This window comes from Prinia subflava, chromosome 17 (genome assembly GCF_021018805.1).
Source record: "Prinia subflava isolate CZ2003 ecotype Zambia chromosome 17, Cam_Psub_1.2, whole genome shotgun sequence".
Classification (NCBI taxonomy): domain Eukaryota; kingdom Metazoa; phylum Chordata; class Aves; order Passeriformes; family Cisticolidae; genus Prinia; species Prinia subflava.
In genome coordinates this window covers 7,866,643-7,891,226 of record NC_086263.1, presented here as the reverse complement: position 1 = coordinate 7,891,226, position 24,584 = coordinate 7,866,643, and the positions used below count along the sequence as shown (strand labels likewise).

The 24,584-nt window shown below is 41.9% G+C and overlaps 1 protein-coding gene across 1 annotated transcript; it reads right to left on the bottom strand.

Moving 5' to 3' along the window:
* Positions 1 to 809: 809 nt before the first annotated feature.
* Positions 810 to 24,509, bottom strand: NOMO2 (NODAL modulator 2). Its single transcript, XM_063414098.1, has 31 exons — positions 24,235 to 24,509; positions 23,886 to 23,975; positions 22,549 to 22,594; positions 22,028 to 22,128; positions 21,798 to 21,904; positions 21,533 to 21,605; positions 20,871 to 21,023; positions 20,048 to 20,185; positions 19,427 to 19,516; positions 18,707 to 18,812; positions 18,145 to 18,295; positions 17,316 to 17,493; positions 16,953 to 17,094; positions 15,965 to 16,096; positions 15,086 to 15,222; positions 14,724 to 14,811; positions 14,220 to 14,283; positions 13,377 to 13,472; positions 11,726 to 11,935; positions 11,362 to 11,444; positions 10,205 to 10,364; positions 9,949 to 10,075; positions 9,203 to 9,316; positions 8,429 to 8,556; positions 7,685 to 7,826; positions 6,807 to 6,890; positions 5,823 to 5,933; positions 4,371 to 4,472; positions 4,040 to 4,159; positions 3,380 to 3,472; positions 810 to 2,606 (listed from the first exon to the last, which is right to left on the bottom strand). The coding sequence occupies exons 1-31, from the start codon at positions 24,364 to 24,366 to the stop codon at positions 2,475 to 2,477; spliced, it is 3,630 nt and encodes a 1,209-aa protein (XP_063270168.1). The 5' UTR covers positions 24,367 to 24,509; the 3' UTR covers positions 810 to 2,474.
* Between the last annotated feature and the right edge of the window lie 75 nt (positions 24,510 to 24,584).

The following is a 24,584-nucleotide window of genomic DNA, read 5'->3' as shown; positions in this document are numbered from 1 at the left end:
GAAAAGTAAGTAAAATGCAATGCTATCTTTATCCAGAGGGCCTTTCTCTCATTTCCCACAAAATTCAGCCATTTGCCCATATTTAGCTCACCAAGCAAATGAATTAATCATTTTTTCACTACTGTGCCTGCACAAAAGAATAAACAATGAGTCTTGAAAGATTTCCAGTAAGTCAACACAATGTGTTAGTCCATCCTGCATTTATTCTTTGTATTAACATAAATTAATGAAAGATGCAACAAGCAGCTTTAACTGACATTTTCAATCATCTGGACAGGGCCAGCACTGAAGTCCTAAGAGCACAAATCAAGCCTTAGATAAGCAGGATAAGAGCACCGTGGGCACTGCAGCCAGCAGGAACAAAGGCAGTGCTGACCCAATCCCCCATTTCTGCACTGAGGCTCTCCCAAAGGAGATGTACAGACCCTCTGGCAGTGCCACGGACACACACCTGTCTGTCTGTCTGTCCTGCTTCATGCTCCTGGCTCCGGGCACTGCACAGACCACACTCAATTTTCTGCCTGTGTATCTGATTATTGGTTTCTATAAATAATTGAAGATACTGATTCCTTGGCATTTAGTTCTGCTATAGAAAATTATGCTTTAGTTTTCTCTGTTTTCTCAAAGAGTACAACTTCTCTGCCAGCTGAGGAACTTCAAGCTATAGTTTTCATTATGAATTAACACTTCACCACAGTATAAACCTCAGAACATGGGACTCATAGTCACAAGTGTGATGCAGAAGGTAAAGAAAAGACAATTTTGAGACACAAATTCTAGATTTAGAAGCAAACATTAAATTAACAAGATTTGTCACTTTTCCTTTTTTCTCTTTATTAATAGCAGTTCCAAAGTTTAAGTTCACTCATCAGTCAGTCTCACAGTTCAGAGATCACAATATCTGGAACTCCTCTGAGGCACATGGACGTGTGCATTTCTTCCTCATACATTCCCCAAAGTAGCAATAACTTTCTTAACATTCACCAGCTTAAAATAAAAATGTACTGAAAATGTACAATTTATTATAAGTCTTAGAACACCTTGTCTTTTACCCACATATTTCATCACAGCAACACAAAATTCAAAGTCATTAAGTAGAGCATGATAATTTATTAGAGCTTCATCTCAAGCTCTATAATGCTTTTTCAACATTCTACATTCTTGTTATGGTCCTGACAAAATTTCCCTCTGAGAGATCAGAATCATCACCAAATTAAGTTATAATTATTTAGGCCCAAAATCTTGCAAAGTGCAACAAAAACAGTGTAAAACCTTCAGCATCCAAATTTCTAAAATGGTAGGGTTTGTAAGCTTAAACATTTAAATGTAAGGGGACTTTTATTTCAAGTACTGTAAAAGAGAAACATTGCCACTTACTGGCAGTACCAATGTCTTTGCAATATTTGTAGGCATTTATGTGCATCTTCCAATGCTCTGTTAACCTTTATAGTATTTGTCAATAAAAAGCCCCATTAACATTTAAACTGTGTATGTCCAACTACCTACTTCAAGTAGGAATCAAAAGAGAACCTGTTATTTATTACAGACTACATTATTGGGATTGTACATATTGGAGATTTCAAAAAACTCACATTCCTTATAGATAAAACCCAAAAGGTAAAAAAAGGTTAAAAAAAAAAATCAATCATTAATTGGGAAAAAGGCTAAGCATGGCCTGAGCAGGAGATGTGACCATGGTGGGTAAATGGTAACACCAAGAACACAGTACAGCTTGGGAAGGAGCAGTGCAGCCAGCTGAGCCACCTCAGGAACACTGGAGGTATAAAGAGATCACACTGGGCAGGAAATTAAAACTGAAGCACTGCTTTTGCAGTAGGAACATTAGAACTTACTTGATATTAACAACTAACCTTACCTGACATCAAGAATTTGTCTTCATTGGGCAAAAATTTAATCAAAGACAACATAATCACTGGACAAGAACTGAAATCAGACAGACTCCTCAATCAAGCTGCTGAACTGGAACTGACAAAGACATAATTCACCAGTCCAGCTATGTTTCCTAAAATTCTGTTTCAAGCAACACTGATTTAGTAGAATCCTTGTGTGCTGCTTCTGTAATGTGGGTATTTCAAAAGGTAAGGAAAAACTATTCCAGAATCTAGAAACTGAAATCAAGTATTATCAATTATCACTGCTTTTATAAATCATTAATAAGGACAGCATGACCTGTTCCAATGAAAAGGCAAAAAAAAAGCATTAATTGTCTTCAAGTATGAGAGATGCACTCACAGTGAGAGCAGAGGCATTCATTTAATCACTTTACAACAAGGAAATCTATAGACTCCATAGAAAATTTACAACCAATACAGAGCTAACATGACAAATGGTGCTCATGTAGCAAAACTAGAAAATGTCAAGTCTGCAAATTCAACAAAAATGTGTTTTAGTGGCTTTGTCTCCTCAGGCTCCAGTGTGACAGAGCACCACTTCCTCCCACCCCTCCTTCCAGCTCACGTCCGTCTCGTCTTCTGTTTCTTCGTTTGTCTCTTTGCATCCTCTGAGCCCCCAGTGTCAGAGCCTGCCTGGCCAAGAGCACGGACTCCCTGCAGCCGAGCTGTCAGCTGCAGCAGCAGGGGAATGAGCTGGGAAACAAAAAAAAAGGGGAGGAATTTGTGGTTACAATGGTGTGTGAGGTCTGAATGGAATTGTTCTTCAGACATGTAGCCTGTAACAGAATCTATTGCATCGATGGCACATCTACAAAGACATCAGAACATGGCACCAAAGCTTGGAGAGGAATCAAACCAAACTTCTGGGAATTTCTGATAATCAAAACCTAATGTGATTGTCTGAGAGGAAATCAAACTGCACAGACAAATTTAATTTCTCTTCTTGGTAAAACAGAAAAGTCATATCAGAAAAGACTAGAAGAGCACAGCTTGATAACAGAGGGGGTTGTATAGCAGGTATTTGAATTCCTCTTGAGAGCTTTTGAACTAGGGAGGGTATAAAGGGTAGGGTATAAAGCTAAAGAGACCAGACTTGAAGACTTGCAAGACGGTTTCAAATCTGATTGCTCCTACAGCCAATAAAATAATTATGTTCATTCCTATTATCACTTAGTCTGGTTATCTGAATTTTAATGATGCTTATTGTTTTGTTCTCAGAGCAATCAAATGAGAAGCCAAAATTCAGCCACAGCACAGGAACTCACCTTCACATTAAGCTTTTTTAAAAGAAGGTAATTGTCAAAAAACCTGGCTACATTGTGGCTTTTCTTATAATATATCACCTAAGGGGATTGTGACTGCACCTCCCTCTGGGTAACAGCCCAACAAACCCTCACTTAGCACAGTGCAACACATCCATTGACAGGACAATGATATCTGGGAGAGCAGCACCACCCCTGCCCCACCTTGTCGTGGTTGTAGCCAGCCAGCAGCAGGAGCAGCGTCAGCGGCAAGGCGATGTAGGACCCTTGGGCAATGTCTTGTTCAGGCAGCTTCCTCTGCAAACGGCACAGCACGGATTTTATTTATTTGTAACAGTTGACTGTGGAATCCCTTAGCTCCAAGAAACATCAGCAAAAGGATCATGAGGCATACCCAGCCCTTCTCATCTGACTTCCTCCCAAGTGCTGCTCTAGGATTTACTTTATTTCCCACTTCCAAGCCACCCTCTGGAGCAGTCACTCAGGTATTACCCCTTCCTGAGGTGTGCTGCTTTGTAAAGCCAAGTCACTGCTGGTCAGTCTCCACTGACAGACAGCCTGGTGTGCTTTGATTTATCTGTCCCGTGCTGCCCACACCTGTGTGACCCCACCAAAGCCAGCACAGAACCTTCCAGGCACATCTGCACCCTTCATTTCCTCCTGCTGCTCCATGTGTCCCTCCTGTTCCACTGGCAACTGAACACACAGCAAATCTAAATTGATTGCCACTCTAATGCCACTCATAAACCTCTTTATATTTACACGAATAGAAAGCTTGGCCAAGAGCACAAAATACATGCAGGTTGTAACACCAAATACTGCTCCCAAGGTGATCATTGGAACATGGAAATATTTAGTACTTACAGTGGGACTGAAGACCAGTGTAATGTGTTTATGATATCCTATGGCAGTGAAAGAAACCTGAGGCAGGGTGTAGTCATACTGTGATTTAGACAATGTAGAATCCAGTAGCACCACGTAATTCTGTGGGTAAAAAACACACTCAGCATCAGGAGCAGTCCAAGATAAAATCATATTAAAGGCAAAGGTCAGTTCAACAGGCTTCAAATGTTCTAAGACACTAGTTAGTCCAGCATGAATACAGCTCTGCAGGCACACCACAAGTTACACTGCAGTGTCCTTAGAGGGAAAAAAAATAAAGTGTTCTAAGCTAATTTTCCAGCAATATTCTTACCTCACCATCTCGGAGTAGTGGTGGGAAATGAAAAAACAGGGACAGGCCTAAGTTGACTGTATGAATTGGGTTGTCAAGATTTTCACTCTTGTAGAGCTTCACCTGTAAGTGAAGAAGAAAGCACAAATCAGGTATTTCCAAGCCTGCACCACAGTAGATATTTCAGACATCCCACATCTTCAGGGATAAAAGCACTTCAAAATTCATCATGTGTTTATATAAACAGAAAGTTGTCAAGCAAGAACACCTGGAAATGTTCTAATCTGGGATGTGAAAAGTCACAGAAAGAGTCTTTTTATAGAACCTGAAATAATTTAGGAACAACTGCAGTCTGACATTTTCACATACCCAGTGTATGAAGAGCAGTCTGTGCTGTTGATCACAAAACTGCTCTCACTTATCTGGATCCAGCCTTAGCACATCTTTCAGAGACAAGGATGTCTGCACTGGAGGCCAGGGTGATGACATGCACCCATCAACAGCTCACGTGCAGTCCATGCAACACAAGGCCCCAACTCATATGAAGCAGGCACAGGTTTGGGTAACTTCCATATAATGAAATTTAGATATCAAATCCTATTTGCTTAGGCTGAACTGCAAGGGTTTAAATTTCCCCAGAAAGATGAGAGTCAAGCTCAGGGGCTCTTCAGTAAGGTGACACAGATTCCCTTCACACCTGCTCTGAGTGTTGGATCCTTTGGATGTCTCCCAAAAAACCCAACAGCTCAGCAATGAGATCTTGGCAGGTGAGATGCATAACAAACTAGTGTGAAAGAAATCCAAGCACTGCATTTAGATTTAGAGGTAACACTTTATGGAGCTTTTAAACCTGAGAAATGATCCTGTAATTCCTAACCCCCTAACACCTCTTGCAGACACTTCCACCATTTGCTCCCTAAGCCAAAATGATCAGAGGTGTTTAGCAAACTTTTTCAGAACACAATACAGTGTTTTGAATTTTGAAAATTTCAGCTTTCCTATTTGTCTCATACTGTCTATTATTATGCACTTTTAGATTCACATGTCCTGCGGTATCACTGTATTCACATGGTATCTTCAGGTTCTGACATACAGGTCAAAACTTTCAGATGTTTCAGGAATTAATGCAGTTCTCCAATACAAATTACTCATTTCAACCTTGCTGTCTTGAACTCTCTACAGACAGAGCATCCCTAATCAGAGATATAAGTCCCAAAATGAACAGGTCAACCAGAGAAAGTATTTCTTCAACATATTCCCATGAAAAATGGAAACATTAAAACAAAGCATCAGGAACACTGCAATCTTCATTCTATCTGAAATTCAAATTCACCTTCATTAAACTATTAGTTCTGGTTTGAATAAAATGTGTACTCTGGCTACTGAACCATTTCCAGTGACCCTGCAAATAAAAAAAATCACTGTGAAAGCAGTAACAAAAACACTTGACAAAGATGAAAGGCTTGAACTTACACATAATGTGGAGAGATATTCAGAAGCTGTAATTACATTTCCACTTAAATCAAATTGATTAATTTGCCGGAACGCTATAATATTAACATCATCAATGTCACTGTTCCCAACCTGCAATGGAAAACAGACTCAGGTTTTTACCAACACAGAAACAGTTAACAAAGGACAGCAACACAATTGTTAACACAAATATCGCTAATCATTTTCAATATAAAGTGATTTTTGTTCTGTATTAACCACATGGAAGCTTGAAAGCTTTCCCACTGCACGTCCCTCTTCTCCAGAGTGCACAGCTTGCAACTGCAGACTTGGCATTATCAGCATGAGGTTCCTGACATTAAGCTAAACTAAGTCTCAAAAGCACAAACTATTCTGGAAAAGGCTGAGGTACATCCACAGGACTGCCTGATCTCAGAACATTGGTCTCAGTATTTTGCATCTGTGCTGAGAGATGCACAGAGATGTTTATACAGTTGATTAATGTGGAATATTTAACAAGATTCCACCAGTTTTCAACTCAAAGTTATTACTGCATTTTATAAAGACTTGCTAGTCCAAATTACAGCTTGACCTACATCAAGACTGCATGATTTGGACCCAATAAAACAATATCTATCAGTCCATAACTAAATACAACTGTAGGACCATAAGACAATTTATGACTTCCTCAAGCTACCACTGCTTTGTTCCACATCACAAAGAAATGTTGAAAGGTATTCCATACATTTATTCTCTTATTCCTGGATGCACAGTTTTCATGACTGTGAAAGAAACCTTTTCACTTGTTTACTGTTTGGGCGTTATCTCACTTCAGTTTTGAGCTATGGTGCTGACACACAATGTGGGGCCTGTTTTTGGGAGCTAACTTGCTGAAAGGCACTTGTCTAAACAGAATGCCTTCACCACATTGCTGCTGACAGAACAGACAGAATGCCTAGACAGACCCATTTCATATTTAAGTGATGCTACAAGAGAAAAAATTACCTCAATTGCCCGATGCTGTGGTAAAGCTCTTTCAATGTGATCATTGCCTTCAGCTTTGAGTTGGACATGATACACACAGCCAGGCTGAAAGCAACATTCAGATGATAAATCCCAACACTGAATAACACATACTTTAATTTCAAAGAGCAGTAAAGGGAATTTTCTAACATTCCATTTAAGATACTGCACCCAAACAGATTTAACTCTATGCAGTTAAAGTTTTTCCTTATCTCAAATAGAAAATTTAACTCAGTAACACTATTAGGAGTGTTTACTGTCAGAAAATAGGAAAAGACTATACAGAACTTTCATTAGTTTGTTACATCACAGTATTAAAATAAATCATCTGCTGTGATGAAGGAAAACACAGGATTAAAAGCAGATCAAACACTGCCTTTTACTTGAGGAAATTGTTGACTCCTTACATAATGGTGCCATAAATTCAGCTTCCCCATTCCCTTACTTCACACACATCACACTCACACCCAATATCCTGCTAAAAACAGGCTGTTGTATCTTCACAAGAGAAATTAAACACTTCCCTGGATTCTTTTACCTATGAAACTTCCCTGCTGGCCACCCAAGCAGTGACCAGGGGATTGTGTCGTGTCACACCAACTGCTCAGTGTCTGTGGAGGTTTGTGGAGCACAGCATGCTGCCAGCAAGTTCACACACTTACACAAGCTCTTCTTTGCCCCTTTCATCAGACTCAATGTTCACTACATGACTGTGTTTCTTCACACAGAGACTCAAGGGAGTCTGAGTTAGCAAACATGATGGGAAAACAGAAACCAGTGGCTACTGAGCAGAACCCATCTCACTGCTCCACTGTCACACAGACAGAAAAGTGAGTGACAGAGAGCCTCCTACTCCTCACCCGAAGGCCACGGAGCCTGAACTTGCCCTCTTCATCAGTTATTGTGTCTTCTCCATAGATGCTGCAATCCTTCTGTCCCACAGCTTCCACTGACACTCCCTGCTCAGGCTCTCCGTTTAAAGAGGAAACTGTGCCGTAACAGCTAAAGGTATAAAGAGAACCAGTTGCTATAGATGTGCTGATGCTGATTTAATGCATATTTTAAAGACATTTTATTGTTATAACTGATGGAAAAAGTACTTAATGTACTTACCACAGCATGCAGAATGCAAGAGGTCTTTATAATGTGTATGTAAAACAGTTTAAATCATTAAAATTTGCTGCAGTTCAGAGCACAACTTTAGGAATCCAAGTTCCCTAAACTCCAAGAACAACAGTTGTTTCTTACCCCTGAGGGCAAGGAAGGGAAGGATCTTGAAGTCAGGTATCTGAATTGGACTATCATACCTAGAACAGTCCTCTCCTCTCCCATCAGACACAGCACAAACCATTTCCAGCCACTGAGACAGTGCTTTCATAGCTATATTTCTTCCTACAGCTCTGCCATCTGGGCTTAGCTATACATCCATATCCAGGAAAAAAGGCCAAAAGAAGTACTTATACACAGCATGTTTAAGTTAAATTGAGACTAGGAAAGTCTCCTCCAAACCTGCAAGAACAGAGCTGTGCTGGGAGGAAACACAATTGGCAGAACACATCCTGATACAGCCCATAGAATCTTCCATGGATTCCAGCCCCACTGACCTGTAAGCTGTTCTGTAACCAGTTATCTGGATTTTGAGATTTTGTCCTTCCTGCACTTCAATCATCTGTGATGATGGTTCGAACCGAAATTCTTTCATCATGGGTTTAAAGTAATATTGACCTGGGCTCTGCAAAGAGACACAAAACAAGCTGTTTACTCACAGTGATGCAAAAACTCACCAACTCCAAACAAATATGCTTTGCAAGAGCTCTCTGAAACACTGATGTCCTCTGCTCCAACCACAGGTTGAACCTGTCCCAAAATGTGAGCAGTGACAAACAGGGAGCACATTGGGCAATAAACTGATGGAATTCCACCTGATGGCAAAGTGTTAAGAGACAAAGGAAACTACAGCCCTAAAACCTTACAAGGCCTCAAGGACAGGAAAGTGACCACAAAAGAAGGATGTCTGCAAAGAAACTACTCAAGCATGTCTACACACATATAAATCAATAATGTAATTAGATTTCTTTCCCCCTAAAGAATCTCCAATGATCATCAACAAATTGGCTTCTTTCATGTTTACAGACTGCAAATCAGTAAGTGAGATCAGTCAACACCATCTATGACCTGTTGGGGAGAAACCCCTTGCCATGTTTGATTTCAAATCTTTCCCTTGCTAAGATTTTAAGTGCTGTTTATTCTCAGAGATCTGCATTTCTCATCATGGGTTAGGGTGTCAAAGGACACCTGCCACTCAAGAGAGCCCTATTTGGGAGGGCAAAGTAACAGCCCCCCACACAGCCACGCTCAGAAGAATCATTTCAACTTACCAGATTGGAGAAGGTCAGCATGCCGTTATCCTGTGTGAGGAGGTTGGACCGAAACACCCCTCCACTGAGGGACAGGAGAACTCCAGCAAGAGCCTGCTCATCCTCTGATTTGATCTGTTTTTGAAAACCCAGTAATTTAAAGTGTAAGTGAGGGTTTCTTTATGGAGAAGGGTTCAGTTGAAAGGTCCTTGCAGAGTGCACAGGTGGGCTGGCTGTGAGAATCCAGCTGTGAGCAGAACTCACCACATCTGTGGTGCCCCCCTGCCAGAGCCCGGGGCTGCAGCACCCTGTGCTCCCACGGCAGTCACACCCATGGCACAGCACACTCCACGCTGTGCCACCACAGCAGCCACTCTGTCCCACCCCACAGAACACAGGGGGGACAGAACAAAGCACCCAAAGAACCAGGCATTAGCTGGACCAGACCACACCTACACCCTGAGGGATAAAACTCCTTAAAACAGGGTGGTCCAACTCTGAAAAAGCAAATAAAGCCATTCTTCTGGACTGCAGGCTCTAACTTTCAGTCTATAAACCTTGCAAAGTGTCTTCTGCATCACAAGTCATGGTCTACAACTGAGCTCATCTACTGAGATTTGTCTCCTCATGACAAAAATTATTATCCAAATAATAATAAATTATCCCAAAACCCCACACCCATTTGTCTTTGGAAGACAAGGATTAGATTTTTGCCTGTCCAGCTCCAACTGCACACACTATAGAACCCAAAATGTTGTGAACATTACCTCAAATGTCACCCCAGCAAGAGCAAAAGCTTTGAAGTCTCCAACTGTTCCTTCTACTGCAGTCAAAACAAAACCTTCTTTCTGAGCAGAGATTGTGTATTCCAAGTCACTGTGGAGTGGCCCAACGCTTCAAACAAAAGGAGAACAAAACTTGTTTCAGAAATCACATACACATTGGATATCACATACACATTGTCAAGTAAGCACTGTGTTTTAACTAAAGAATCCAAAGGTTCAAAACAAATCTGTTCATTACCTGTAAGAGCCTTTGTCATCAGTGAAAACTGTGATGAGTGCAGAAGTTGCTCCCTTCTCACTGATGACAATCTCAACACCTTCCAATTTAGGATGAATTCGCCCTTCCAGAAATAAGCCTGCTTTTCCATGAATCTCTATCAGCTTGCCAGGACAACTCTCTTGGTCATTGTGAAGGGGATTTAAGATAAAGAAAAAGGTCAAAAATACACTTGACACTGGCTTACAACAGGAGTTTAACTACTTCCAAAGTCATCAGTGGGTGGCCTTCTATCTTAAAACAAGATATCAATCCACACAATTTCATGGCCTCTTAACACATCTTACAACATCTGAACAGTACCAAAAGGAGTAACTACTTTTTGAAGTTATAAACACATCCCCAATGAAACCTTACATATTTCTGAAGTTGTTGGACGTCTCAGTGAGTCATATACACTGCAGCCACACGGAGACAATGGCAATGAAATTTCCTTCTAGCCAGATTATGCTGAGCTTCGACCACATTTTTTGAGTTCAAATTCAGGTCAGCATATGTTATGTTTAATGACATTCAGCCAAGTTTTATTTCCCTCCCTCAAATGCATTTAGAATGTGCAAACGGAGTCACATGAAAAGAGGCACTTAACATTTCCTAGTGATTTCAAACAAAATATGTTCAGTTAAGGACCTGAGGACAAGATGGACCTTGACCAAACAAGCAGCATCAATAATTGATGATAATCCTGACAATTTTTAAGTTTATTTTTTTGTGAATATTTTTATTACTGTTATCTAGTGGGAAAAAAAAAAGAAAACTTCAACAGAAACTTGAATTTGGTAACAAATTCAAAATATAAACCCTGTTTTTACACAACTCTTTTTCCAGGTCACAGTACTATGAACAATTCTGAGAATCTGGTGTAATACCCAGAAACCTGGCCTTCCTCTTGTGCCACGTGGATTTTCAGCACTTGGGAGAATATTCTGCTGATAAAAACGGTACTTGCATCCTCTACCAAATAACTTCCAAATTCCAGAATTAAACTGGCCCAAAGAAATAGCTGCAACTGAAACTTCCCTAACATTACTTTTTGACTTATTCATATGTTTATCTACACAGATACATTTCAACCACAAAAATCTAATCCTTTAAAATAATAGACTACTTATATTTACCTCCACTAACAACTGCTTCCACATAAGGTGGGTAGAAAAGCAGCTCTTTTGATGATGGTGTTACAGTAATTTTCTCTCCAGACCTGTAAAACACAAATAAGATATAATTAGAAGAAAATTCAATATGCAGCCCTCATGTAGAACAGAGTGCAAGAATGCAGCTAAATACTCCAAGAAAAAAGTACCAACAACAATCTAAGCAAAATTCTTACTACGTGGCACTAAGATTCCTTGCAGCTCAGAGTCACCAAAGGCACCCAGCCAGCAGCTCTGTCCTACCTGGAACTGTATCACTGTTCTGTTTGGCAGAAACTCCACACAACAGCACAGAGAACACATCTTGTCCACTGGAGATTGCTATTACCTTGCCCAGTATGAAAATTCATATAGAAACGGTCCTTGGAGCTCCTCCACCATCTCTTGCACGGGTGGCTTTGTTCCTTCCTCCTCCTGCCCCTTCTTCTCCCTCTCCTGCCGGCGGCTCTCGATCTCCGCCAGCTGCTGCTCCCGCCGCAGCTCCTGAACAGACTTCAGGGGCCCTAAAACCAAGGCAGGTTCACTGTCAATGGATGACCTGAAAACATCAAAAAACAAAATCATCTCCTTCCATATGGAGAGGTAAGAGCTTGTTGTATCTGTTAACTACTGCATTTACACAACTGCAGATAAATCCCAGGATATATTTTAAACCCATCCCTCTTTAACTGCCCCGTTTATTCTGGTAAGAGCACTGGAATGGTAAATTTTTAGGCAAAAGGATCAGTTTGCCAGAGTAGCTTTAACAAGGACCTGAACTAAAAGAGAAAGGCTGAAATGTCAAACCAGAGAACAAGCTTAATACAGAAAGGATGACTTGTACAAAATAAGTAAAAAGACTGCTAACCAGTCTTATTTTTAAAACATACCAAGCCATTATCAAGAACTGGTGAGGATCAACTTTGTGTTTGGTTGAGGGTGTTTGGGGTTTTTTGTTAACTGAAAGTTAATGGGTCACAGCCATGGATCTGGTACATAAGACTGGTAAAAACAAGTGGCTTGCTTTTAAACCCAGAGCTGTTCCCTTTATGTTGATGGCACTTCACAAATTGGACTTCAGCTGAAAAACCTGAGGCAGGACTGATCAGAGATATCTGTGGCAACTACGCTGCCTTCAAAGCACTAGCCAATAGTCTCCAAAAACCCAACCAGCTGAGAAGGTTGGTACAACATTCACCTCCTCACTAAGTTGTTTTTAAAATCCTAATGGCTCTCTGCTGTCTCAGTGTCTCCTTTCCAGCTGCTGGAGTTGCCCAGCAGTTGCAGTGATAGGGTCATTAATCTTGGAGAACTTCAGGCAATGCTCTGCAGGTAATGTTCTCTGAAAAGATTTTTTCTGCATTCAAAAAAGTTTGAGAACCCATAGTCTAGAACAAGTAGACACCAGCAGAGTATCAATAAAACACTCAGCATTATCAGACACTTTCAGGCAGATTTGGCACCTCATACAATTAAAGCTGTTCACACATCAGTGCTCCCTAGTGAGTTGTCTGTTCAGCTAAACATAAATTGGTGCATTAGTGTGTAATCACTCTGCATGCTTTTCCTTTTATAGCCCTCCTCACACTAGTTACAATGCTCTAAAGCAGCAGATTCTCATTCTGAGGAAAGAGAAAAGGGAAAAAATAGATGCCAGTGCCTTAAAGAGCTCAGACCTAAGCTAAAACAATACCCTCTGAATTCTGAAATATCAGTGCATTAATATATATAAAAACTCAGAAAATCATTCATTTTTACCAAGACACAAAAGCAGGGAGGGCCAATGTTGAAATGATGAGAAAATGCTCAAAATGAAGCTGGATTTATCTCTCTTCAAAGTACTCAAAGCACATCTTAGCATTAAAAACCTCTTGCAGCCTAGGCTAGGATGCCATCCCCTTAGAAAGCAGCCACTGCAGTACTAAAACTGGAGTAAAGCTTTATGAGGGAAATTTCTTTTTCTTCCACTTTTTATAGCCTCACAATTTCTTTGTCCTTACTTAATGGTGACAGTCACATCCATCAGTTTATCAGTTACAATCGTGCCAAGGACATGGTGGCGAACTGCAGTGAGCGTCAGGATACTGGGAGAGGACCTGCAAACCAAAGGAACAAAGACATGAGCTCAAGGTCCCCTTCCCAGATAAGCAAATCTTATTTAGCAGAGTTTGTGCTCCCAGCCCAGAGACTGAAATGCTCCATAAAAGACGATACAGAAATTACACAGCAAAGCTGTAGTGCTGGGATGGTCATCCATTGGAAAGGGAGCATTTCCCAACTCCAGCCCCAAAGCAACTCCTTCCTTTGTGCCTTCTGCTTCGTCTCAAGCTAAAGCTGATTTGATTGATATCATATGTCAAAGTGTCATTAAACACATCACCAGACCACAATCTATAAATAACTAATTAAACTTGCCTGACCAAGGAAGATCAGCACTGCTTGCTTGATAAGAGTGCTAAGGGTGAACATTTATTCAGCTTGCAAAAAATGGGGTGAGCAGAATCGAATCATCAGAGGGTCATGGCACCAGTGACATGCAATAGTGCCAAGTGCCTCTTAGGAATCTTTCTGTCCTATCTTTTGCCTTTCAGCTTCCAGAAGAGACCAACAGTTTTCACTGAAATAACTCTTCTCTGTTACAAAGCAAACCCAACACTAAATAGATAGAAAGCTGACAAAAATACCCATCTGGAGTAACTAAAGCATCTTTAAACCCTATCATCAGTTGACTTTTATTAGAAAGGACAAAAGAACACATCCTGTCCTGCTGAAAGCAAGCAGGAGGAGGGAGCTTTCTGGAAAACCCTGCTGGAGGTGTAAGGTGAGAACAGTCACACTCTTACGTGTCGTAGGTGTAATACTCGTGCTCAAACTGGTGGCAGGAGCGCGGGGTCACCTCATACACACCTACAAACACAAGGCAAAGAAAAGAATGAGAAAGCCATAGCTGAATTCTCCAGTCACACCAGAGCAGAGCTACAGAAACACTACAAAATCTAACTAGGTATCTGCTGCCTTTCACACAGACACCTTCTAATGTGTCTGACAAATAGAACCCATATGAATGAGATTATTTTAACATGATCTTCCTTCATCAAAGATGAAATACTTCCATCACCAAGAAAAAAAAAAGTAACATTTTATTTCTGGAATATAGATTTGGTGAAGGACTAAATAGCAGAAGAAATGGAGAATTCTAAAAACTTGGAACAGATAATTTATATACAGATGTATTAAAACAATGCCTTTCAGAAACCACAACAATTTTTTTTTAAGTTCCCAGTTCCCAGCAGTATTTGCTAACTGGCTATTTCTCATTTTTTAAACTAGTATTTTACAGCTGTTACCTGGCTTTGAAAGACAGAATCTATTAACTCCTTTGGACAGGTTATAAACACCAACATTCTCTGGTCCATTTCCATCCTGATAAAATTCCTGTGAAGCCACAGCACAATTCACTATTAGCAACTACCAAACAACAAAATGAAAACAGTTTTTGCCTAAAGATACACCAATGCCATCTCTTTTGTAACACCTAACATCACAAGACCATTTTACCAAACTTAAAAGATACATCCTGAAGCACTCTAAACATCAGTGTTCCCATGCTCTGTGGCCCTCCAGAGACAGGAGAAAGCCTTGATTCCAAGCATAATCCTGTCCACCTTCCCAAGGTCATTACAAACACACAAGAACATTTCCTACGTACCAGTGTGATTGCATGAGAAAGAGAACACCTCAGCATATATCCAGTCTGCCTGAATTCTACTCCTGATACATCTTCCTCCAAGACTTCCAACTCCAAAGATTTATTCTTCCAGCACCAGTCTTCATGTACAATGCTTACTAGAATATACACCACACAAAGCATTTTAGGAATGTAAAACTGAGTAAGTAAGGGCAGGTTTTGTGATATAAAAAGTTTGTGTCCCTCTAGCTTCCCTGACAATCATCTTCAAATATAAATACAGGACAATGCCTGTAATAACAGACCTGGCTCACTGCAGCATCACCAGGAAGCCAACACATCTATCAGGAAAGCTGTGCTGTGAAAAGGAATGATGAAGCCTGCCCACCCTGGAAGGCTCCTCAATGGCCACTACCACTGTGACAGGCAAAGCAGCCTAGAGGACATCACAACCTAACCCCAGCTTAACCTGGTGGCAAGATGTTCCCTCTCCTGTATAAAGAGTGCAATCTATATTCTCCTTCTACACCCTTCCCTGGAAAACAATTTATTTTCACAGGCCAAGGCAGGCTGGCCAAAATACATATTGTTCTTAGGAGCAACACTCTGGAAGCAGAACTAGAGTGTGTCCCTGTTCTTAGGCTAGTTTATGACAAAGCCCACTTCCCCCACACCAGCCATGCAGACCCTAAAACTCAAGGGAGCAGCAACCTTTGGGCTGACAGAGGGTTAAACATCCAACATTAAGAAAAGCTGATGCACTGTTGTAGGGTATTTTTCCAGATTCTCTCAAGTTTTACACCTGTATTGGGCATAACTGCAAATGGTATCCATGATAAGTGCTCAGATTAGGTCACAAACCGAGCCAGCGAGGTGCCCCCGAGCAGTTCCCGCTCCTACCTTTGTACTTGCCCGGGAGCACGGCCTCGAAGGCGAAGGGCAGCGAGTCCCTGCCCGCGGCCAGCTGCAGGCTGCGCTTCTCCCCCTGCCGGCTGAGGGCCTGCAGCGTCACCGTCAGCTCACCGCACGAGTCTGGGGGAACAGAGAGCCCGGGGCTGCACCCACAGCCACACCGCACGGGAACCAACACTGAAACGCTGACTCCCTCCCGGCAGACAACCTTCCCAACTAAAACTTGTTATTAGGCTTAAAACCACAGGTTTACCAGTGGTTTTTTGCATTCTGCAGGATTTTGAGATTGCTAATCATATTCTTTTATCTAATGGCAAGAAAAAACCTGAGATCAACATTAAATCCCTCAGTTCACTTCACTCTGCAGAGACTTAAGAGCCCAGTAAACACCTGCGGGACAGAACACAAAGTGCAGGGAGGATTCAGAGAGGAAAAAGGAAGGGTAAAAATGATAAAAATCAGGCTCCAATCATCTTCTGAAATCAGTGGTAATCAAGGAAAATGGCAGGAGAGAGAAACCTTGGACTAAAATAAAGACAAAATGCTTATGAAAGAGAATAGACATTGAAAGTTTCTGCCAACAGCTTGAGCATCTATCCTACAGTTTTAACATGCACTGCTTTTGTCCCTTTTTTTTGGTAAACTTTTTTTTCACCTCCAGTACTTCTCTGATTGATGTACAGTATCCCAAGTAGCAGTCAGGAACATTTCCTTCCAGAACCCAGCCATCTTCTGAGTAAGGAAGACTTCCTTATCCCTAGCAAGTATTAAAAGTAGGTACATAACTTAACTCCAAACTTTGTTAAGGTTCCTTATTAGGCCACAACCTCTCCCAAGAAGAGCTGCTTTTTCCATTTACATTTACTGATCTGCTGATGGGACTAACCACTGTAGGTGTCCTGATGTCAACAACACTCACACATGCAGTGCTGAAGTTCTCCATCCCATTGCCATTTCAGTTTCACAATGGACTTACCTAGACAAGAGATCTTCCCTGAGACAGATGCCAAAAACTGAGAGAAGGTCACATCCATCACTGGTCTGTCAGTAACAGTGACAGGGAACATTTTGGGTTTCAAAGCCAACCCTGCTCTGGTCTCAGCCTCTGGAATAATTACCTGTAGAGTAGATGACATCAAGGCATCACCACCTTTCAGACAGTGGTCCAAAAACAGCCACTCTGCTGTCTTCAATGCATTTATCAGAAATTAGAAAATGGAAATCAACTGTAAATCCCAGGCAAAGCAAAACCAGCCTCTCCAACATGCTTTCCAAAATTTCAAAATCTTCTAAATCACCATGACAGTCCTACAATGAAGAAAGGAAAGCTCATTCTTACCTGAACATTGTATGTACCCGACTTTGCCTTGAAACAAAATGCTCCATGAGGGTCAGTTTCTGTTGTAACCAGTGATGCTTTGTCTTTGTCTTCAGGTATCATGGTTACCTTGTATTTACTGATCTGTTTGACTGTGTCAGGGAATCGGGTAACCGAGATGCGGCCACACACACTGAACCTGTTAAATAAAAGCCAGTCATCAGAACAAATACCTTGATTTGACAAAGATCACAAAAAACTACTTGTTTTAGAACTTCCTTAAAAAGTAAATCTCACTATGTTGAGGCAATAACACAGGATTGTACAAGGTTTCTCCTGAAAGAGAGATTTGCAAGCAACTTGCTTCACTCTTCCCTGCCACCAACCCAATCACTTCAAGACTTTTTCCTTTTTTTTTTTTTTATGCTAAGCAGGCAACAGATTTAGGACTTTCTCCCCTCAGGTTTTAAATAGTTTCAAATGTTTTGTGTCAAAAACCTCAAATATGATAGGTAATCCATTGGAACACAACCTTGGGACACCTACACTTGTGAAAGCACAAGAGAAGATGACAAATAGGAAGCTGGTAAGTTTTGCTTATTGCCTTCAACAGCACAAAATATTCAGTTACTGAATAAATTATATCTCATTATTTAGCAGCACACGGGTTTTTTTCTAATTGGCTGCACAAAACATGCACTCATGCTGCCCTATTTACCTTGAATCTCTTCAGCAACATTTAGCTCCTGACAACATTACACAACTCTGTGCATGGCATGGGAAAGGATCACCCATTTTCACAGCCTCATCCACACATCAAACTGCATTTTCACCCTGCACCAGTCCTTACCCTGTTGCAATGATGTTTGCCAGCTGAGGTGTATTTGGTGCAATCTTCACAGTAATGGTATCAAAAAACAGGTGTTCTTTCCTGGCATGAATTGTGTATGTTCCTGTTGTGATGTTCTCAAGGCGGAAAGAGCCATCAGCTTTTGTCTTCACTGTAACAAATAACAGGAGTTAAAAACCAGAGCACAGGTTGATCTTATGTATCAACACATCCAGAGGGCATGCACTGCTTTAGGCTATTTCTAATTCATATTACACAACAAATAGTTTTATGCCTTTTTACTAGATGAACCTCCATTTCCGTATTTCACAGTACAATTTGGCATATGGTTGAAAGCAATTAAGATATTTTCAACTGCCAAACAAATGAACATTTAATGCTCTCATCTAAACCAGAAAATGCAAGATTTATCAACTGCATGAAATCCACTCTAATTTTTCAAATAAATTGCAACAAAAGCAATGTATTATCCTGAAGGGTTAATTCCACACCATACACTAGCCCTGTACTTGAGTTTAATAAAGGCTTCCCTGTAGCAACAAAGATCTAGAGCACTGCCTACCTTTAATCTGATTGTTCAGAGTCACAGTAGCATCAGCAACTCCTTCTCCTTCAGGACCATTCAACACCCTGCCTGTGACAGAGAAGCCCATCACATGGAAAACAGGCTGAAATAGAAAAAATTAACATCAGTTAATTTTGAGCTCGGGGCTCAGGAAATGCAAACACACACCTACAGCAATCAACACCAACTGTTTTCTCTCCACACACGTATAAAGGAAACTTATTTACAGCTCTAAGAAAAAAGTGTACCAGGATAATCACAGTGAAGGTACAGACTGATCTGCAGGCATACTGTTCCCCTAAGTACACAGCACACATTCTCAATTTATCTGCACTGGTACAGCTCACAGGGCTGCAGTCATATTGTCATTACACAAGGCACTCTGCAAACCAGAAAAACCTACAGGCCCTTCTCCAGAGATGTGACAATCTCAACAAGAAAACAGAAGCAACCTGGAAGATTACTGCCTGTTTGCAATATGGACATGACAGTGAACACACAGACAGCTCTGCCCTATTTTGTTTTTTCTAGGAAAAGAGACCACAGTATAGCAACACAGCACAGTACTAGAAACTGTCCTCTACCTGCTGTGCATAAACAAGTGTCTTCAACTTCTTACAAAGAAGTTTTTCCACAATACAGCTGCTTTCTGCTAAAATCAGTTAGGCTTTACAGCAATGAGTGGCACAAAAGGATTACTCCCTCTGCAGGCCTTACCTCGATCTGTAAACTGTCATGCTCTACAAGGAAGTCCAATCTAGATGGAGCAACATCAAAGGTGATTCTCTCTCCCCTGTAGAATGGAATCTGAAAGGAGACACATGGCTTTGACTCCTAAGCTGTGATGACAGAATGGTTTTCCTCTACCATTTTTCATGTGCTTATCACCATTAGACACCTCTACCAAGGGTCAAACAAGCTGCAAAACCTCCTGGAAAAAATTACTCAGAGCCATGGAGACACAAATACAGGCAATATTTCAAGACTGATGAAAACCATGCAATTATCAGAAAAGATAGAAATTAACCCCGTAGCCAGAATACAGCATATTTGGATGTGCAAGAGCTTACAGACAGGAGACTGTATGATTGCTAAAAGGATTGAAGGAAGGAGAGAAGCCTGAATCCCATTTGTTGGGCACACAGACTGTTGGGCACAGGACCATCACTGAAGGCAGTGCACAGAGAACATGCTCCCACACTGTCCAGTTGTAAGAAAGAGAATGGGAAAAAAGGGAAACAGCTTAAAGCAGAGGAGGTGGCAATAGCACACTCTGGTTTAGAAAGTGAAAGTTAACAACCCACTGAATAGACAAGCAATGAATTTCTAGTCACTTACCACAGTGTATTTCCCACTCGGCAGAGAAAGAAAGCTGAAAGATCCATCTTCTTTTGATACAACATTGCACAAATAGGATAAAGACTCATCTTTTGATTGGAACCCATCCACAGGAGAAATATTGCAGCCCACAACATCCTGCAGTAACAAATGCAATACAATTTTTTATCTCAAAGAACACAGAAACTAATTGGGGGGGGGAGGCGGGATATAGGAGGGTTCCAAATACTCAACAGTGAATGAGTGATGGGAAGTATAAAACCATTTTAGAGGCAAGGTTTGATGACATGGCTTAAAATTCATGTATAGATAAAAGAGGAAAAACAGCAAATAATCAACTTCATGGTAACAAGGACAGAACACTGGGAAATTCAACATCCCCAAAACTCCACCATGTGCCTTCACATGTGTCTTAACTGACTTCAGTTCTGTGGACAGGGTTAACATTGCAGAACAGAGCTCAGCTCTGACCAAGAGTCTCACACTCATTTCTTAACACACTTGTAAGGGGGCAATAGAAGCTGTTGAACTTTGTCTTCCCATCAAAAGGGCAAAGAGTAATTAAGATGTCATGCTGAAGACAAATTACAGCTACTGTACAATGAATTATGAAATAATTTCACAGAGGTCACATTAGATTACAAGGGCCTTGTTGAGGGGAAAAAAAAAACACACAAAAGAACCAAATGCAAAAATACAGTTTGAGAGGTTGTACAAGCCAGTGAAGGACAGGTGAGTATCAGGGCAATATGAATCTAGAAGCTATTTGGTTCTTCTTATTTATAGCCATGCTCGTATTGAAAAGGTACTGATCAACCATTACCTCTTTAGAGACTGAAGAAGAGAAAAGGAGGAACATGACCCCTTTCATGGGCTCCCCATCACTCCTCACAGACCCAGAGACGTTGTAGCCTGCAACAATCAGGGGGCTGGCAGCGTAAGCATTGGAACTGGTCACCCGCACCACTGTCCTCGACTGAAACACAGAAACAAACATTTTCACCAAAAGCAGCCATCGAGGCTCATTTACAGCACCTAAAGGATAATCAGAGACTGCACATTCAACAACAGCAACAGAAGCCAGAGCAGCACAACTCAGAGGGTCCCCAGGCTACTCAAGACATTAAGACACTAAAGCAAAGATACTTTCTAAAACAGTATTTTCTCTGCTTCACTGATTTAGGAAATGGTCAGGATATCAGAGCTCCTCCAAAAACAAGCAGTCTGGGAGGGAAGGATGTGAGCTACAATATTCTTGCAAAACGTACAGGATCAGAGGATGAAAAGCAAAAGCCAATCCTTCCCTGGCTGGCTTCACCATCTCCAGACTGGGTCTGTGTGAGGCAGTTTCTTGACTTCTTGAATTGGATGTAGAAAAACTCCTGCCCACCCACAGAGGCCCTTCCTCACACTAACTGACCCAGACAAGGTCTAGCACATCCATCCTCTCTGAACAGGCAAACCAGAACTTCTGTAGGTTCTAACCTCTTTCAGCATCCAGGTGGGATGGGACGCAAAGATTTCATATTCACCAGGAAGCACTTTAAAGAAAGCAAACCTGCAAGGCAAGAAAAGGATTATGTCTCTTCAGAAACAGACACAAACATTTGTTCACAGAAAAACAGTTCAGACTCTATTCACATGATAGAAAAAATACTTCAAAACTCTTACAGTCCCAGTCAGTATGGCTGCATTGAAAGGATCTTGTGCAAATGAACAGATGAATTAAGTATGCACCACCCACACTCACTTTCCTCCAGGTTGTGTAATAGTTGCTTGTATGTTTATGTCACTGCCAGCATTTCTCAGTACAACCTGAACTCCAGCAGGACCTAATGTCTGACCTTTGCTGAGAACCTGTCAAAATAAAAAGAAACAGAAGTATAAATGAATGAAAATAACGTGTAGAGCTGAGCCTGAATGTTTTCATGAAGGTTGAATTAGCATAAAGTGGAATAAATAAAGACAAAGGAGTCTAACCTTTCCGTTCACAGAAAATCCTGTGAACACAAAGTTAATATCACCTCCCTTTGTGCAAATGTCATTAATGCCATCCACATGGATGTCTACGCTGGTTGGTTCTGGAAGAGAAGAATGATGAAAGAGCACAGTAGTTAGTGAGAGAGCAACCACAAAGAAACTCTGCTTCAGCTTCACACAACTGTCACAGAAATGTATTAATTCAAGCATGGCAAGTGTTGCTCTGAAAGTCTTTCCTCAGTGAAGTTAAAGCACCCCCAAATCCTGATGCTGAAAATCCTTTTTCCCTCCTCCCACTGCAGGCATTTTTGTCAAAACCCCACATTCCTTCAAACCTGTTCAGGGGTTACTTTGTCAGTGTCTACCACCCTGGTACAGTAAATACATTTCAGTTATTAAACCTTGCAGTATAGTTTATAGGTTTGGAAAAGTGCTCCATTTTCCCTGCCAGCTGCAAGTTAGAGGTAAGTCCCACACTGCAGATACAGTGTCCTATTGTAAGAAGACATACAAGCACTTACCAAAACTCCACCCTAGGGGAGGCTCAATTTTAAGAATGAAATCCCCCTAAAAAATAAAAAGCAGTAACTGTCTTCATTGATCTAAATACAATTCAGCTGAAGGATGAAAAAGAAAGTCAGAACACAAGCATCATGCTGCAGAGAGGAACACAAGACTCGAGTATACCCTTCCCCACCGTTCTCCTTTCCCCCTGCTTACTCTGATACTCTGTTCAAAGCAGCAGCAGTATCTACCCAGACAGGCTGGGATGCTGGGCTCACATCCAGCCAAGAGAAGAAATTAAGTATCACCATGTTTATCCTGCTTCCAGCACAAACCTGGCTCACAGTCAAGCAGCTCAGGGCTAGGAAGTGTTCAAATCCACCCTCACCTGCCCCAAGAGATGGGCCCTGAATCAGCCCTTGGTATTTCAACTGGGTAGCACTCAACCATTCTGCCCAAACACAGAATGACAAAATTTCAATCCTTTCAAAAGCTCTGATCCAAAAGGGATCAATCAATACAGGGATCCTTTCATATCACAGAGCACCACGTTTTCTGCCACATATATTCTTAAGTGCATCCCTGAAGAAGCCCAAAGGCCTAAGAATGAAATCACCAGGACCAGAAAGCATGTTACATTCTTAGATTGGAAGAGAAGGAATTATTTGGTGGCTGGACAAGATGACCTTTAAAGGTGCCTTCCAACTCAAACCATTTTGTGTTTCTAATTCTGAACCCTAAGTTAATTAGCTCCTTAAAAGAGCAGAACACCTTGCCCATCAAAGAGTATCTGGCATTAATTTAATCTAATTTTAATGTAAACACCTTTCCAGTCTAAGTAGACATCAAATTACTGATACAGTCTGAGCTTTCTGGTTCATTATTTCATCAAAACATTTTTACTATCTGCAGTTAAACATTCAGGTTTTTTTCAATTCAGTCATATCAAAACACCTTCTCATGTACATTTACTTCCATTTCTACAGGTAAAAAATCTGAAAGCTTTGTCTGTACTCTATAGGAGCTGGTACTTATTGTGCAGTATTTGTACAGCTGCTCTCAGCTGCTGGCAGGAATTCAGGCTCCCAAGGCTGCAGTCACTCCAATAAACAGCACAAATACAACACTGCAGCTACAGTTAGCTGGTTTTTCTCTTAATAATTCGCACTGGCAAATGAAGTCTTTGCATTACAAAAAGAAACAGTTGAAACTTTGATCCAAACCAAACTAAATGATGTCCTGATTCAAATGTTTCATGGGTGGGTGTCGCTCTGAGATTCAATGTGCCGGCAGATGGAGGTGGAGGCAGCTGCTGCCTCCAGCAGAGGGGACGGTGCAGGTATTTCTGTCTTACCTTGTCATAGAGGGGAATCATGAAATACCCATTGTTCGGAGCACAGTCTGTCTGGTATTTCAGAGTACCGTGTTTTGTATATAACTTAATCTAAAAGAGGCAAACAAAACAGATAGAAAGATATTATTTAAAAAGGCGAGGAGCGCTGGAACCAGGCTCTCTCTAACCCAGCGCTGTCACACAGCAGCAGCCGTGCCGGGGACAGCGGGACACGGCTTATGGCAAAGGGGCTGCAGAGTGCCGGGGTGAAGAAGAGCCGCAGCTCCGCCGCCACCTGTGCCCGCGGCCCGGGCGGCAGCGCTGGGCACGCCCGGCAGGCAGCCGGGGCCGGCGGGGCAGCGGCGCCCACCTCGATCAGGGAATAGTTGATCTCCACATCCGACTTGACGAAACCGCCGCAGCCCACGACGATGTCCTCGGAGCCCCGCGCCAGGGCGCAGCACAGCGCGCAGAGCAGCGCGGCCGCCGCCCGGGGCCGCATCCCCTCACGGCCGCCACAGCCCGCAGCCAGCGCTGCCGGAAGGGCCGCGCCGGACCGCCACAGCGCCTCCTGCCGGCCCGGAGGGCGCCGGCCGCTGCCCGGGGACGCCCCGCTGGACACGCCCCGCTGGACACGCCCCGCTGGACACGCCCCGCTGGACACGCCCCGCTGGACACGCCCCTGCCCGGCCCCGAGCCCGGCCCCGCCCCATATCCCCG

Coding starts and splice junctions, on each gene's coding strand:
- NOMO2 (XM_063414098.1), bottom strand. CDS start 24,366: ATGCGGCCCCGGGCGGCGGCCGCGCTGCTCTGCGCGCTGTGCTGCGCC. Junction 18,296..18,706: donor TCTGAACAATCAGATTAAAG/GTAGGCAGTGCT, acceptor TATTTGTTACAG/TGAAGACAAAAGCTGATGGC. Junction 13,473..14,219: donor GAGTATTACACCTACGACAC/GTAAGAGTGTGA, acceptor TTTGGTTTGCAG/GTCCTCTCCCAGTATCCTGA.